This window comes from Tauraco erythrolophus, chromosome 18 (genome assembly GCF_009769465.1).
Source record: "Tauraco erythrolophus isolate bTauEry1 chromosome 18, bTauEry1.pri, whole genome shotgun sequence".
NCBI classification, from domain to species: domain Eukaryota; kingdom Metazoa; phylum Chordata; class Aves; order Musophagiformes; family Musophagidae; genus Tauraco; species Tauraco erythrolophus.
Window position 1 is genome coordinate 8,245,566 of NC_141482.1, and position 17,482 is coordinate 8,263,047.

The window sequence follows — 17,482 nt, forward strand, 5'->3', positions numbered from 1 at the left end:
TCTTCACTGGGTATGAAATTCTGGTATGCACAACATGCACATCTCGCAATGATCTCAGTTCAGTGCTGATTAGAGAAGAATGTGGAGGAGAGAACTTGCTATAGGATTCATTCGCACATCAGTATACTTCACTCTCCACATTTGAAACTAACCTGAAATTGATGAAGCATCTTTTCTCTTTCTTGCCCGTCACTCCTACAAACAGAGTACTCCACTAACAAGGACAAAGTAGGATAAAAGGACTGCCTCACTGGGCAGAACCCTCATTTTCAGAAGAGTGCTGTTAAGGAGATCTACATATCACGGAGCATCAAACCTTTTTCTTCCAGGTACTCAAAGCAGATCATCCCTTGGAGAGGCATCCCAGAATCCTGACAGCATCACAGAGCCTCATACAAAGAAGCATGTGCTGGAAATAATGCTGAGTGTCCTCTAATCGGAGGGATGTTCCATGGTGGATGGCATTGTACGTCCTGTTCGAAAGCTTCTAAAGGCAGCAGAGTTGCCCCAGAAAAACCAGGAAGTTTGATAACTGAATATCATGTTACCAAGACACACAACATACAGAGAGATTTGTAACTAGTTCATGTCACTGCCTGGTGTTTAGATTGCTGGGAGAGAGGGACGTTTCCTTTAAGAAAAGATTTATATAATGATGAGTGAAGACAAAAGTGATTCATTTAGTCAAATTCCACTTACATGCACATTAGAATGGACAGGTAATACACCTCTAAACAAGAAGCTTTGCAATGAAAAGATTGTGATTTCTGTCACTAGTGCTACAGCTGGTGTATTATTAATCAGAAAAAAAGTACACTCAAGTCTAAATTACTCTCCACATCCAAAAAAAAAAAAAAAAAGACACCAAACCTAAGGAATTTGTTTCACTTCATCTAAAAGTCTCAACCCTTCTGACCAGCTCCACTAGCTCAGCTGAAACTTGCTTACACAGCAAACATAAGAAAATAAGCCTAGAAACAGAAGCAGACTAAGACAGCACATGCTTCTCTTCCTCTTTTGAAACTGTCACTCAAATATCATCTGTATTTAACATTTCCTGATTCCAAAAAGCAAGCTCTAGTCTTACCGTGGAGGTTCACTGCAGATAACTTAGGTGACCGGTAAAGGGCTGGAAGAGCCATCAGAGCTCAATCTAGATGCGAGCAGTCATACAGCAAAGCCAGAGGTCTTCTACCCTCACAGCTACTGCCCTCACACCAGTCCAAATAAAACCAATATCCATAGCGTACTGTCAGCCAGCCTGGGTGTACAGCACCAACTCAGACCTCCAGCAGAAGAGCTCTGGCAAATACTACGTCTGAAAGGTATCTTCCCCACCACTTCATACTTTACTGCGTCTAAAGTACACCTGGCACAACAGGCAAGTGCCTAATCCTCAGCCATTCCAGTTGCTATCCTACAGATAACTATAAACTGTTAATTAACATGCATTTGGGCTAAGGGCCCTGACTGTCCATTTGCAAACTGATTTAAATTGAGATGGCTGAAGCAATTATTGTCCTCTGCTCCTTGTCCTCTCCTGAAGGTTACACCTCTGTCTCAGACAAGATTGCACAGAACGTGCATCTGTTGCTTAAGCACTGCTCTCTACAACTCAACATTTAAGCATTTAAACAAAGCACCACAGCCTTTAGTCTACATTACACATTAAGCTGCAAACTATAGCAGCTAAGATACAAACCCCAGACACCCATTCCATACCGAAAGACTTCAACTTCTAGCAATGCAGCAGGGCAAACAGGCACGGTGCAAACTGTCATGTTCATCCCACTTAAACCATGCTTATAAATCGAAGCCCTAAGCAATGAATCAGAGTGAAATTGGTGGGAATATCTTCTGGTTTGGCCTACTGTACTCTAAGATAATGATGTGAAATAGGGATTCCAGATAATGGTAATATCACATACAACTGGCATTTCCAATGATCAGTAAATATTGAAATTGTAATCCCAAAGCATCCACAATATTAATGTTGTGTTCTGCACCAACCAGTCCCAGTGCGTTCACGTGTCCATCTTCTCTGAGCCATGCAACAGCATCACCACTCTGCTCCAGAAGTAGGTATAAGGAGGCTGAAAACACAATGTTCTCTCCTCTCCTTCCCCTTGGGACAACGGTACCTCCACCTTGCCTCATAAACTGCTGGAGTGGAACAGAATAGAAATATATGCGGGAACAACCAAAAATTTGTCATGTGGGAAACAAGACACAACAGGAGATTGTACTGGTGCAAGGATACTGAACTTAGTAGAGAAAAACAGTCTAACACCATCTTGGGCTACAGTATCCACCATACCAGGTGACTCAAGCATAAGTCTTGGCTTTCTAGAAAGATTGTATCAGCAGAGGTGAGAGAAAAGGAAAGGTAATGTTCCTATGAGGGTATTATTCCACCCCTCTCCAAACCACTCTCCCTGAAAATCTCACCGATGTCTCATTCAAAACGTTCAATAGTATCATGATTTGCAGAGAGATGTTGTGCTACTGTTTTAAATTTTGGGACTGTGTTAGTTTGAACAACGCAGTAGTGGCCTCTGACAGAGTCAAAACTGGTGGATAAAAGTCTTTTTATGTGAAAATAAGGAGAATCAAGACAACACTCACCAAGGGTGTTGACTGAAGATGTAGCTTCAAAATTAATAAAAGAAGGCAGCTGAAGCCTTGGAAGATCAGAAGTGCGCAGAGAGGTGCAAAACATACCAAAAATAAACCCACCTGTCCCGAAGGATAGGTTTGTGCAATGAATTTCAGGATTCAACTACTTCTTTAATTCGCCTTCAAATTACAAGTCTGAACCTTGGAGCTAAAAAATTATGGAGGAAGAAACTTCCTTTCTGTGGCATCTCCGAAGTTCCAGCTCCTCACCAAAAATCAAGAAGTGCAGGGAAGCCAAACAAGTGAAATGTTCTATATACCGACTCTTAAAACTAAACTTTTTCCAAACCTCTCCTTGGATTCAGTTTGGCCTTCGACAGTTTTACTTTGCTGGAACAGACTGGCTTTTCCTAGTGAACGCAGGGGCAACACCAGCAGTACCTTCAAACCACTGACATTTACACTTCATTTCTGTCTTTACAACCTTTGTGCTCAATGTGTGCCTGATTGCAGAAGTCAGGCTTGCACTTACTGCTTTAAAAAGCACTTCTGCATAGTGTTGAGAAGAGTTAGTCTCAGCAGCTAACACATACAAAAGCAGACTAGGCAAGTGTGAAACAACCAGATGTCTGAGTGTTTGCACTTGCACTTGCTGAGATTCTAGCATAAGCACAACTGTTCAGACAACTGCCACTGAGTAATTGTGAGACATAACATAGCTGCTTTATTTACATTTTTATTACTCACTGAGAGCAATGGGAAGCTGCTGACTGGCAATTCCTGAAAAGCCAAGACTTACATTCTACACCATTTGTTCACATACAACAGGAAAACTCTCCTAGCACAGTCTCTCGCATCCAGCAGAGGCACTCCCAGAAAGGAAAACTGTTAGTGCCTCCCATCCCCATGATTCTTCGTCTGTGCACTGAGATCGGCAATGCTGCTTCTGGTTATGCCTAAAAGGCCCTCTGGAATTGAGCTAAAACCACCAATTTATCAAGTGCTAACTGCCAAGGATATGTCAACTGGTTGCCAGAAGACTGAATTAAAGACTTAAAATTTTTGTTGCACTTTTTCACAAAAAAAGATGTATCGCTTGTGTGACATCTTTTGCTCTGCTTTTTCTCCTAAAAGAGGTAAGGAATGAAGAGAAGATATTTAGCTTTGGTTGCTAGCTCTGTTAGTTACTTCCTCTGTAACCTTTGGACAAGTCATTTTAGCTTTCTGTGCCTCAGTTTCTCCATCTGCTAAATACTGGTTTTCTGTTTGAGCTAATACAGCCAAAAAAGTGCTGCATAACCACAGACTAGTATCTTCATTCTTAATGCACTTCAAAGCAAATTTTCTTCTTCTCTAAGTCAAATAGCCTGAGACTTTTCTTTCCACTGGGTTAAGCTGGTTTTTGATACTATGCTGCCCCAGCAGCTCACCCAGAACCACATCAGAAGAGAACTGATGTCATGCAGCCTTGCCTCCAAACACACACCACCTGGACATAGCAACTGCTGCCACTGCAACTTAATTCTTGCTTGCTGATAGGCAAATTTCAGTTCCTCTGTTGTATGCTTAAAAATTTTGATTCATACTTTGCTTTCCAAATATTGTGGCTTGTCTTGTGCAAACCGCTTAAGCAAGATGCGTTGCCTCTATTGAGCAAAAGGATCTCTGATGATATACACATATATACTGAACACACAGTGTAACAGACAAAAAACAATCAAGAGGCTGGCTGTACTTTCTAGTTTTCTTTATGTCAAGATGCGTATTAAGCTGTTTTTTAATGGGGAAGGAAACAGAGGTCAGAGTGAATTCCCAGAATGTACCTTGCTGTTCATGATGTTCATATTCCATACACAGAAACATGCCTGATACTGCAAGGCAAAAGGCACCTGCTAGAACAGGCTGAGCTTTCCCAGCTCCTCCCAGCTTCAGCACCCTGTGGGATAAAGTTCATAGAGATGGCAGAATCCAGAGGACTGAATGTGGCAGAATTCTAGAAATTCAGTGGTGGCAAAGCTGGAGGTCTGACTCAGTGAGAGTCTGGCAAAACAGGTACTGTAACACTAAATGCACTGGATTTTGCGTCTTGTACCATTTAATGGACAAAGTTAAAAAACTCCAGTGGTACTTCTGTCTTGTATAACTAACTTAACTGGTACATCTCACTTTTCAACTATATCTCCCCCCAAAAAAAATCTTTGTTCCATATAGCAATGAAAATTATTATTTATTTACTGACAAGTTTTCAGAACATGTTCTTCTCACACATGAACAAAACACTTGTGTCGATGCAAAGGAGACACGTGTTTGCAACAGGGATAGTTTCACATGTAAAGTTTTAAGAGCCGACAAAGGAGCCGAACTCTGGGAAAAATGTCGTCCCAATATCCATCTCCTCCTCTTCCTATTGAGGGATCATGCCTCTGACAACTGAATGGTCTTAGCAAACACGCTTCCAGCTCTCTTTGGAAATCTTCCCCTGCTGTTCTTCCCTTACTCTGTGCCTTGTCAACACCCTCCCCTCAAACAGCTGCGTCCCATCTGAGCTGATTCTGAGCACAGTGTCGGTAACACAACAGAGACAGAACCACCAGCACCCAGAGGATTATGAGCTAAAAAACTATATGCAACTGCCAGTGATTATCATTTGAAGCCTTTGATATGCAAAAATAAAAAGGGAAGTAAATAAAACAGAAATGAGCAAGCAGCACTTCATGTGAAGGACTAAAGTGCTTTCAGTCTATGATATCTCGGCTCACAACTGTTAGTAATGACACTCAGAATTAGGTAATTAACATCCAGTTTCTTTTCACACTGTCCTAAAGTAGTCCCTACCCATTCAAACTGTATTTCCTTTCTGTCTCCCTCCTCCACAGATTATGAAAATAGAAGACCTCAAGTAATGACAACAACAGAATCAGTCATGACAAAACCTAAGGAAAGCTGACAAATACATTTCCAACACTTCTGGCCGAGCACCTACAACTTTCACATAACACACACAGCATTGGAAATAAACCCATCCGCATCAGCCACCAACACAGAAAAGCTAGCACTGAGTCTGGGTGTCAGCTCTGCCACGGGCATCACTGTTCTACCACAGCCCTATTTTAGCAAGACATGCCGCAGCCTCGGGTGGGACCCTCGGGCTACACCTATGCTGGTGAGCTAACAGTGCCAGGACACGGACCTGAGCCTTGCAGTTGTTAGAAAACTCTGTTTCCTGGCACCCTTTAGCCTGGGCCCACTAGCATATCTCCTAAACAATTTTCAGGCAACAGTGCCAGGACTAGGATGGGCCAAGGACCATTCCCAATAGGCGATCTGAATGCAGCCATCCTACTTTGAGACTCAGAGAGTTCAGTGGTACAAGACAAGACCAGATCATGCCAGTTGGCCTCAGAGAGTTCAGTGGTACAAGACAAGACCAGATCATGCCAGTTGGCCTCAGGGCCAGAGAATAAAGCCTGGCACTGTTTTGTTACTACATTTTTTTAGCCCAAGTCTCTTGCCTAACAATACAGGGCATTAACCACTGATCAGATCTAACAAGACATAAACTTTTGCCTCCATGCCTTCTCCTCTGTGATAGTACACAGCCTACTCATATACACCTACATTAGGCTTGTCCATTGTTTCCCACAACAACCTGGATTCTGTTTAAGAATCAGGTTTCAGAGTTCGAAACATTTTACCAGGTCAGAAGTTTTACAACCTTTTGTTATTGCCCCCTTTAAACAAAATGAAAGGGGCTTTAGCCACCCGGTGATGAGGGTAACAGCAAACGGCTCCCTGTGAGGTGATGAATTCAAAGCAGTTGTCAGATTAGACAGAAAGTCCCATGGGACCACAAACTTTGCTGTGTAGCTAAAACCCGCCCACCTATCCGAGATAAGAACTCACTAAAATGCAAATTTCTTATCAGAAGGTCTGTCCCCCAAAACAGGGGCCCTCCACCAGGACATACAACACTTTGAGTATCAGGGAACTCTCTCATTATCAGCTTCCTCAGCCTCCAAAATAATCCCTGAATGCAACCTTTTATGTTTTCCTCTCTTTCCTAACATGTATTTCCTCATGTATCCCATGGCAGTTTTTCCAAGTTTACTCAACCACACTAGGATGCCAGAAGCATGAGCAGGCAAAATTTTGAAGACGAAAATGTTATCACTGAAGTGATTTACTGTAGATAAGAAAAACGTGTAAGATGTAGATGATATCATTAGACTTTTTAAACCTAAGCCCGTCTATCATGTACAAAGGTAGTTAACATCTGCCAGCCATCCAGTAAAACGAGTCTCACAGATTCAAAACTGTTTCTTAATAAATTTCTCAGATCACAAAGACAAGCATCACTCCTTGGAGGCAACCTCAGCAGTCAGGGTTCACAGTTGTAAAGGGACTGTGCTAGTGTCTCTTTAGACGTGGTCCACTCAAGAAACGGAATGAGCAGTGTGACCTTTCAGCTATCAATATTTGCTCATTTGACAATTAGGCAAGACATGTTAGCAGAAAGAACATGGGTTTGGTCCACTGGTAGTGACACTGTTTCAAAATTAAACCAGTAGCCTGATTTGTGCAAGTCAAACTTCTAGCCAATCACATCAGGTATCAACCCCAAAACACACAGCAAAGCCAGTTCCTAATATATGCTTGAAGGAGCCCTGAAAATGTCGGCCCTAACTCTTCGACAGCGGGAACTAAACAACGGACAAATCCAAGGGAATATATAATCAGCATCCTGCATATAGATTGTTTGCTTGTTTTTTTTAAAAAAAAAAAAAAAACAACACCAAAACTGAAAAGGTATTACTAGGCCAACTACATGATGACTATGCCTACAAATATCTTTAATGACTAAAGACAGGCTTGTTAAAAAAAAAAAAACAACCAAAACAAAACAAAGCCTCATTTTACGCAAGCTAAGTGGTTTGGGAATAAACAAATTAACCTGTTGGCACAAGAATGAACCACAAGCAAAACCAGAAGTATAAAATGAAAGTCGGTTGAGACATGGTCACAAAATTTACCCCATGAGTCACAAGACATCAGATAAGTTGCAGCAAGGTATTATTTTTATGGCTGATATGCTTTCTTGTAAAAAACAATTACAGCAATGGTAATAGTAGTGAGATTGACCCAATATCCTTACATGATATAAATGTTCCTTTTAACTCAGTTCCACAGTCCCATCATCTCAGTAACCACCCTAATCTTTAAATAATCCAGCTGTAGAAATCTATTGCCCTCTCTGCACCTCAAAGATACCTGACATAAAATTGCAGCTGTTTTTCTGGAACTGTAGGAAGTCACAGTGCCAGCCAGTTTGTGACAAGTTCTTGTGCTAATAGCACTGGGTGAAAAAGCAGGTGGGCTTTCATAGCATCACGATGCTCCGAATGGCCAATACCTGTCTTTCTGTCACTAAGTTTCAAGGGCCTATCAGAGCTCCCATTCAGCTCCCACTGTCTCACGCCTGACATATGGCTATCAGCTGTGGTAAGCAATGAGTACTCTTCTAAGGAGGAGGGATCATTAGCAAGAGTGACGGAACTGTTCTCGCCACAGAGCTGTTTTCTCTTACTCTGGTCTTGAGATCTGCAGTTCAAAGGGAACCAAGACCTCTTCAGAAGGGTGAAAGAGGACTGTATATGCAGGAGTTAGGCATTTTAGTCCGATAACCAGCCTGAGGTTCTCTCCTAGAACAGAGCTACTGCAGTTCTGAATGTCTGCTACAGCTTGACTCCATCATATGCGCAGAAGGCAGTGTTAAAGCTTTAATCAGGCTGGCTAGCCAATCAAGCAGGAATCTTCATCTGCAGTAATATTTAAATCCAAAACTTTGCTCAGGTCTTAGGCACACTGTTGGTGCAATCCCTAGTCCAAGCCTGTTTGTGATCCAGCGGGAAAGCAGTAAAAGGTAGCATTCAGTCTCTGTATGAGAGATGACTTTGCATCTGTTGCATTCCTGCACATGAAGTCTCCGTAGCTGATGAGAAATTATGCTGTTGCACATTTCAAATGTGCCTGCATTCTGGGCACTAGAGTTCAACAACATATAGATTAGAGAATTCAGATAATTATCAGAGGCAAAATAAATAGTTTTTGAGAAAAAAAGTTAAATAATTGACAATTTAGTCTAGTCTGAAATGAAATGTGAAAACATCTATTAAATACTTGAGGGATTGATGCAAGAGAGATATCACCTCTGTGCCACTGCAAAAAAGATTAGAATTACATGAGGTATTAGGCAGACATTTCTAATAATAAGGACATCTAACACCAGGAGAAAACATCAGAAATCACCTTCCCTTTCAGATGAGAACATGATGGGATGGTTTTTCAAGATCCTCTCCAAGGACTATTTTTCATGATTTCTACAATATGGTGTAAAACTGTAGAACCACATTTCCATCCTCTGCAGAGCGGTACTCCTGCCTCTGGCACAAACACTGTGTGACCTAGGAAGAAATTACCAAAGCTTTCAAACTTTTTCTCTTCCTATATTTAGGGACAAACAAGCTCTTGTAATGGGTATCGGTCTGCTTTCTGCAAAAGTCAGCCAAAAATTCTCCAAAATCAAGCACGCATTCAACTGTGTCTGGAGCCACTCACTCAAATAATTTCTGCTATGCTGCTTGTTTCACTTTTTGATCTGCATGCCCCTTTGCTGCCAAAGCCCAGGTCTCTGTTCCTCAGCTCCCCGAATGCTATTGCAAGCGAGTTTGTTGCACAGGCATCAGCGCGGTGCTGGGAAAGCACGGGCAGCCAAACTCTGCCTCCGCCTAGAGATCGGACACATGTTCAGACAACGGACTGGCCATCCGGAGTGAGCGGGAGGGACAAACGCGGAAAGGGCTGGTTGCTGGATACACTGCAATAGAGGGGAGGGAGAGATGCAGAGTCAGAGTCCAGTCAAGCACCTCATTCTGAATGATGTTAATGAGACCAAAGTAGGTCTGAGATGAAGGATAACGAGGCTCAGATGCACACCAAGCTGGAAGGAGCTAAGGGAAGCAAAGAGAAAGGAAGTCTAGTTCTCACCTGTGTAGCAGTAAGCTGTTGAAACTACATCGGGGATTTATTGATATTTTCTCATTGTGGAGATTCTGTGAGAGCACAAAAAGAACTAAACAGCTTTGTTTGTATGAGAAACCTGCTGTATGCCTATATGCCTTTTATTTGTAAAGCCTCCCTGCAAAACGCATGGACTGGTCACATAATTTTCCAAGTGAAAATTAAGCTCAGATATGCATCTCAGAGTAGAAAAGAACCTGGGAATTCTGTATCCTCCATCCCTACTTTTAGACCCATGGCTCACAAACCAGGCTCTGCAGACCACAGGCTCAGATCAATAAATATTTTCAGAGCCTTCTCTTCACTTTGTTTTGCTTTTCTGTTTTTTTACTTCTGCTTCACTTTCTACAACCAGACTGTTTTCTTCACTTTCTCTCTGTGTATCAAGAGCAAAAGAATCTTTTCATCTGTTTGCATTTTAGCCTTTAGCAGCTAATTCTGCACGACACTTAGTCTGAATAGAAGACTCTACTAGCAGAACTGCCAGCCCCAAATATTCAAGAGTCATAACACAAGCCCCTAAAAACTCATCAGTATTTATGCTTTGCTGATGCTGTACCTTCAAAATTTGCTATACAACCATAGCTACAAACATAGCATTTAAAATGAAAGCTGCGATCTTCCTCAATGTCAGGAACCAGGCTTTTAAGAAAAACATTCCATATTGTTAAGACTCAACAGTAGAAAATCTTGGATCATTCACAATCATAACAACTGGCTACAGGTGAGTGCATGTGACCGATTGACTGAAACAGAACAGCAAGGCTAATTCAGCTTACTTCCAAAGAAATTTCCTTTTCCATCTCCTTCCTCTCCCCAATTGCTCTTTTAGCTGTCTCATAATAAAGGAGCAACATTACCCAAACCATATGGTTCACCTTCCAAAGTCAGAGTTTATCTGTATCTACTGAGGATGCAACAGGCAGAGAACAGGGTAGGACAGGAAACCACACCTCACAGCTGAGACAAATGGTCTGTTTGCTACTCTGAGCACCCGAGCCCTAATCGTGGATGCAAACAAGATTGTGAAAAGGGAGGAAGAAAAAAAAAGCCTGCGATGCTTATCATATTTCAAGACGGGTGGAGTGCAAAATCCAGAGATACTAGATCAATTACAACTACAAAGCAAGCAAGAAAAGGGAGCATAACATAAATATTTTGAGTCCGTAGGATGTGGTTTAATTTATCTGATGGCACGTGTCCTAACATAATATATTTATACAATTGATAAGATGGAAAAAGACTTCTAGTCCTCATATAAAAATAAAGGATGGCATTGTATTAAAACCTAAAAATAGTACAGGTACAACTACTTATCCAACTTGATACCTGTCTGATAAGGAGAGTTCAACTTTCATACTGTTTTCATGCCTGCACAGAATACACAGCAATTGCTCAAGCTAAAAGTACATCCTGTCATTCTGAGATTAAAATTTACAAGTTGGTGGTTTGTCTTTGGAAAGATCTAAGAGTCATATTTATATACAACGTGGAGAACGATTTGGCTTTATATACTTGCAATTACCTGGCTAAGTTGTGGAAGCTGCATGTACAGGTTTGAGCTAAGTGTTCAGTGAAATTAAAGGATGGCAAAAAAAAGATGCATGCAACAAAATACCTACCTTAGCAATCTAGTGTATTGGATAATTACTGTTACTACACTTCAACACATAATTCACATGATTACATCTACAAACTGGTACACCAAACCTTTAAACACTGACAACTGTTGCGTACCCACTATTAAATCTATTTTTAGAACGATGGTCAATGAGTATGTCTGAAATTGCTCAGGGCTACTATGCCTCCTTACTTGAAAGCTGGTCTTTAATTGCTTCAATATTGGTATCACAGATTTGACTGGATTCTGTGGAACGACCATGCAGCATTCAGACAAACCCCAACCTTTCTTTTCTCAATGAATTGTCTGTGGCTGTTCCACACAGAGTGACAACACATGCAAGAACAGATACCTAGAGAATGGGTAAGCTTAAGGGCTGCAACGTGCAAACACTGCACCTCAGTATCCATGGACTCTGCTATAAGCCACATACTCCTGTCAGCCTTGGCATGCTAGCAAGACCGCATGCCACCAACAGATGCTTTGACATTTACCCGACTGATCATTCAAACTAGTTATCACCCGGTTTAGTTTTGTCACATAGAAAAGAAATATTTACAAGATCACTTATAAAACGTAATATTTCTGCATATGTTGCAGAGTTAGAGAGACCAAAGGCAGCAAAGGATTAGCTGAGACTGGAGATAAAAATCTTTATGATCTCACCAGAGACTTACAACAGAATTATCTGCCTTTATCTATTTGAAGTTATCTTACTCCATCAGGAACTTTTAGAAAGTTCCATTAGCTTCTGACAATTTCCACTTTGCTTCTTATTGATCAGAGTGTTCTTTGATGACATTGGCAGCGTACATTTTTCATCCATTCCCCATAGTTCTCCCTGCTGTTTAAAAGGTTTGGTGGTGTGATGAGCCTTTAGTAGTAAAGTTCTTAACATATCTGAGTAATTGCAGTATTATCTATTAATACTCCTGATTTACACAGTACTTCCCCAAGGAGGATTCTGTATTTTGCAACATCATATCTGCCTAACAAAATGGTAGATAAGACAGGACACAATACAGCATGTGCATATTCATAATTAATTCAATAACTTCAAATCTGGTAGATCTTCAGATCAGAGCTGGTAGGAAAGAACTGGTCCTCTCTCAGGATGGTAACTCCTCATTTTGAGGCTTAATGTAGGAAAAGTAAGACTACCAAAATCATGATATGCATATGACTGTCATATCTGTATTGTATTACCATTTAATATAAAACCCAGAGTCTCTAAAAAAAAAAAAAGCTATGTCCCTTGGAATTGATCATCTCATCTTGTGAGATTTGGAACACACCACAGAGAAAAGCTACTGGTTTTTATTCTCCCCATGGTTCGGATACACAATACTGTGATGCGACCTATCAACAGGAGTACCAGAAACTAAACAGGCCCAAAGCTGACTAGGAATGTCTTCCTGAGTCCAAAATTCAATGGATTGAAAATCTTACAAACAACACACACAGTGAAAAATTAACTGTATGTATTAAATCTAAAAGACCGAATAGCCTAATCTAGCTGTAGTGGCACAGGACAACTAAGTTAAATTTGCAGATATAACCCCTTTTGCTAGAATCACTTGAGGTATGAAATATAACAGATTCTAGAGACTAATTTTATTTATTATAAATTTTTAGCAAATGAGTACAAAACTCATAGCAAAACATTCTTCATGGTGACTGACATTTTTTTGTGATAAAAAAAGAACACCTTATTCTATAACTTTAATAATACCCACTTTATTAATCTATGGAAGCAAAATAAGTAACACTACCTTTTAGGCAAAGCAAATAAGGATTGAGTCCTTATGTTTATAGCGAACTCACTTTCCTTGCAGCTTAGCAGGAAAAGGTTTCTAAGCAAATAAAAAAGAAAAGAAGAGGGAAAATTTTCCTTTAACATGGTCATATATTAGTCTTCTAAAAAGGACCAAAACATTCTTAACAAATCAAAGTTACTTTGATTTATTTGCAAATCCATAGCATTAAATACTGACAAGATTCTTTTACATTACCAGGGAACACAGGAAGCTGCTGTTAGCAAGTATCCTCAGTGCTGTGAATAAACCCATAGAATTTTGTTGTTTGCTTTTTAAAACATTGTTTATTGAGAATAGTTAATGAGGACTAGGGCTTTAATAGCAAACATTTAACAAAGAGCACAAATTCCCTCACCTAACCTTTTTGTAAAGCACAACTGTCCCATCCTACTGAGGGAAAACTCATTCTGACGACAGAAAGATATGAGATTTAGCCTTCCTTTATGTATCAAAGCTATTAAAGTTTCTCAAGCAAAGAAATTGTACCACACATATCTCTCATCTCATGTTTGACAGGAACAACCTTCTGTAAGATCTGGGAACTGGAGCTGTCCTGCATGGAGGAACTGCAGTCTTTTCTCCACTACAGTCAAAATTGCTTCTGCAACATTTGGAAGTGTAATCAATTTCAGTACAATTCGCGCTATAAAAAAAAAAAACAAACTAACATCACCCAACCACATTTGAGTGTTAACTAGGTGCAGTACCCAGAAAGTGTAATAGTTCACATTTATTTTGCACTGAGTAAGTGCTACTCACACAGAACGTGAGATGGTAAGAAAGAGACCCCTGGGGCAGAAGCAGCAGATCCTATGCAGTAATGTCAGAGCACTCAGAAAAACAAACTAATGGGAGTAAAGTGGACTTTATTTGGGAGGCACAAGTGGATTTGAGAATACCAGGTCCCAGCGCTACAGCATTACTTTTATTAGTGTCGTAAGGCAAAACTTTCACTCTATAACTGCCTGTAATTCCAGCAACTCTATAGATACTATACTTGCATGTCACGTCAGCTGTCCAATGTGGGAGGCAGGGCGGAATTCTTTCCTTTGTGGTATCTCATTAGAAGGTATTAAGTCATATGCATTAAATTTATGCAGAAAATATTTCTCACTCCAAATTTTATTTTTAAAAATTTCATCCCACTACTACTCTTTTTACTCTCACGTGCTGCAGTAGATCCTCATTCTCCTTTCCATGGTGCTAACGCCATTCAGCTACCTGAATGCAGTTGTATAAGGTTCAGCCCATAAGAACTAGGTCAATGGCTGAAGAAGCTGTCATTATTTGGGACAGCACATGAACATTTGACACATGCTTAAAGTTAAGCCTGTGTGTGAACACTGTTCTAAAACAAGGCCTACAGACAGGAAAAGATCTTATTCCTTAGTGCTTTATCCAAACATAATTGCCAAAACACAAACTCCATCTGGGAGGTAAAGCTGCACTATCAGAATCAACCCCTCAGGATAGCACTACAGCCAATCTACACCAAGTAGCTAGTAACAAAGTGACTGTGAAGGGCTCTGACCGTCTGCAGTGCCATCCTGAGAACACAGCCAAGGGTACTGTCAGTATCTTCTCCCGCCATCACCTAAGGCACATTACTCACTACAGCTCTTATGAAAACTGCCAAGTTAATGAACATAAACAAATAAAAGATTTGGTTTGGTTTTTAATATATGAAAATCCCATTAACACTGTGAATGCATTCAGCTGTAAGAACTGAAACTAAAAATACACACAGCTTGAATCTGCATTCCAGTCTGCAACTGACAAAATCTCAAATTCAGTACTTAGGACAGAGGAGTTTTCTGAGGGTTTTGTTTTTTGTTTTGTCTGTAGGGTGGGGCACTTCCGAAACTTGCAGCTTTTTTAAGAATCTCCTCACACTGAGACAGAATCCCAGTTCTCAATGAAGCTAACTGGCACTTCGGTTGGAAGCTTTCTGAAATGAAAGGCTCTGAGTTCAACTATTTGAGAAAGAAAAGGAGGATTTAAGTAGAGACTAGTTCATAAAGCAACCACATCCTTTCCATTTGTCTTTTATGCTAGACAGTTTGCCCCTTGGGTGAATCTGGAAAACACTGAAGACAAACTGATTTTAAAAACAAACAAACAAAACCTTGCCAGAAAGACAAGTCAAAAAGGGTCCAGGGTCTAAGCCCATTTAGATGAAATCAGCGGCTAGTACTTATCTAGCAAAACACCAGAAAGAATTTCTGCCCCGACCAATCTTTTAGAAATCTCTGCAGAGACTTCCCTTGCTTTGATTCTTGATCTCTGTGTGATCAAAGTTTCTTCTTCTTCTTTTTTATGGCATATCTGTTATCTAGTAACTTTTACTGCAGGCTCGTCTAGTTATTTGCAGGAGTGTGGTGGTATGCTGATGAATTCCACATCTAGAGTCTATATAGGAAAAAGGAAATATTCAGATGGAGTTTTACTTCTGAACTAGTCCGTGGACAATTTCAGAGAACGGGTATAATCGTCTCCACATGCACAGACACACCCAGCCCAATCACATATTTATGTTTACCATTAAAGCAAAATATACATAGTATTTATTTATAAATAACAGACAGTACGGGTAGAGTTTCCAAGTGGGTGTAACAGCAACTCCTCAACAACAACAGCAACAAAAGGGATGAGGTACTCTGTAAAGCAGATTCATTTCTGGATCCGTCCCTGTCACCCCCCAGCGAGGCAGAGACACCCGCGTGGCTCCAGCGGCCACGGCACCGCCAGGATGCTGCGAGATCCGGTACTTGCACCGCTCCGGCGGCAGGCTTCCTCCTCACCGGCGGACAAAACGCCGCCGCTGGCGGTCCCGCTCTGCCCACGGCGGCCCCTCACACGCAGCCTCCCCCCACGCACCCCCGCAGCCTCTCGAGCAGAAGAAACTCTCCCTCGGCGCACGGGGCCTGGCCCCGGGCACTTCCCACAAGTTGTGCCGGGACGCGCTCGCAGCCCCCGGCCCTCCCGAGAAGCCGCTCCGCGCCGCGCCGGGCCGCCCGCCCAGCCCCCCCTCCGGTGCCCCGGAGGGGGCTTCCCGCGCCCCGCCGCGCCGCTCACCGACTGCAGGAAGTGGAGGGTCCCCACGTAGTCCCGCTCGGTGCTGAGGATCTCGTTGAGGACGCAGAGGCGGAGGCGCAGCTGGCGGTCGGTGTCCTTGGGGCAGCCGGCGGGCTCCGCAGCGCTGGGGGCGCCGGGTGGCGGCGGCGGCGCCTCCATGGTGGCGGCCGCGGGGTGAGGCGTTCCCCCTCCCCGCCGCTCTCCTCGGCCACCTCAGGAGCCCCCCATGGCCGCGCAGTGCCCGGTGCGGCTGGGCAACGGCACCCCTTGCCGCCCGCTCGGCCCTGCCTAGCCCGCGGGTGGAGGCGCTACAGGGGCCGGTGGCTGAGGAGAGCCCGGCTGCGGGACATGCCGGGGTAGCGGCGCGGAGACCGCTTAGCGGCGAGACAGCGCTGAATGAAGACAGAACGGAAGCCCCGGCGGCGGGGAGGGTCGAGGAGGGCGGGACGGGGAGGGCGAAGGCGGCGGAGCCCGGCCTCCGGGTGGACGGGGAGGGCGAAGGCGGCGGAGCCCGGCCTCCGGGGGCCTGGCCGGGCTGGCGGCGGGCAGCGGCCTGGCGGGACGGGAGTCGGGCGCGAGGCTCTCCCTCACCTACGCTCCCTCCCGCCTAAAGGCGCCCCTCGCGCCAGCGCTCCCTCAGCTCCGCACCCGGCACGCGTACGGACCTCGCGCCCCGCAGCCCCTCACACCACACCCGCGCTTCCTCACAACAGGCACCCGCACTCCTCATCCTCTGCACGCTCCGCACACCTCGCGCCCTGCGCTCACGCGTGCCTCGCGCCCCCCGCACACCCCGTGCTCGCCCCGCTCGTTCCCAGCACACCCGGGACCGGTAACGCGAACCGCGCACCCCGCGCAGCCCTGCCCGGCACGGCGCGGAGCGGAGCGGAGCGGCGGGCACACACCCCCAGCTCAGAGGTGCCCGCAGGAACACCCGTGCAGAATGGACGCACAAGGCAGAAATAAGCTGTCGCAGACCTCCATGCCAACAGGGCATGTGTGCCACAAACATGAGCGTTTCATTTCCGCGAATCAAAAATATGTCTTTTTTATAACTTGGTTGCAACTGCTTGTGCAAAGCGAGTGCAAGGCGGAGGGGCGGGGGTGAATGAGGCAAGGTGCACACAAAAATAGACCGAGTCGGCGCAGGACTTCCAAAAAGCTAACTTGATTCGTACCAGTGGAGATTCTTCCAAACGTCTTCATTACACCACAAGAAAACTTGCAAGGATTTCTTCAGATGACAAATACATATTTATTTATTTCATATTAAGGA

General features: G+C 43.3%; 1 protein-coding gene across 2 annotated transcripts in view; it reads right to left on the reverse strand.

Annotated features, from left to right (window-relative positions):
• Window positions 1-16,365, reverse strand: part of PREX1 (phosphatidylinositol-3,4,5-trisphosphate dependent Rac exchange factor 1) — a 156,968-nt gene extending 140,603 nt beyond the window's left edge. For both annotated transcript variants that reach the window (XM_086623099.1, XM_086623098.1), the window contains exon 1: window positions 16,207-16,365. In XM_086623099.1, the coding sequence (XP_086479225.1) occupies window positions 16,207-16,365 (159 nt within the window). The remainder of the gene's footprint in view (window positions 1-16,206) is intronic.
• Between the last annotated feature and the right edge of the window lie 1,117 nt (window positions 16,366-17,482).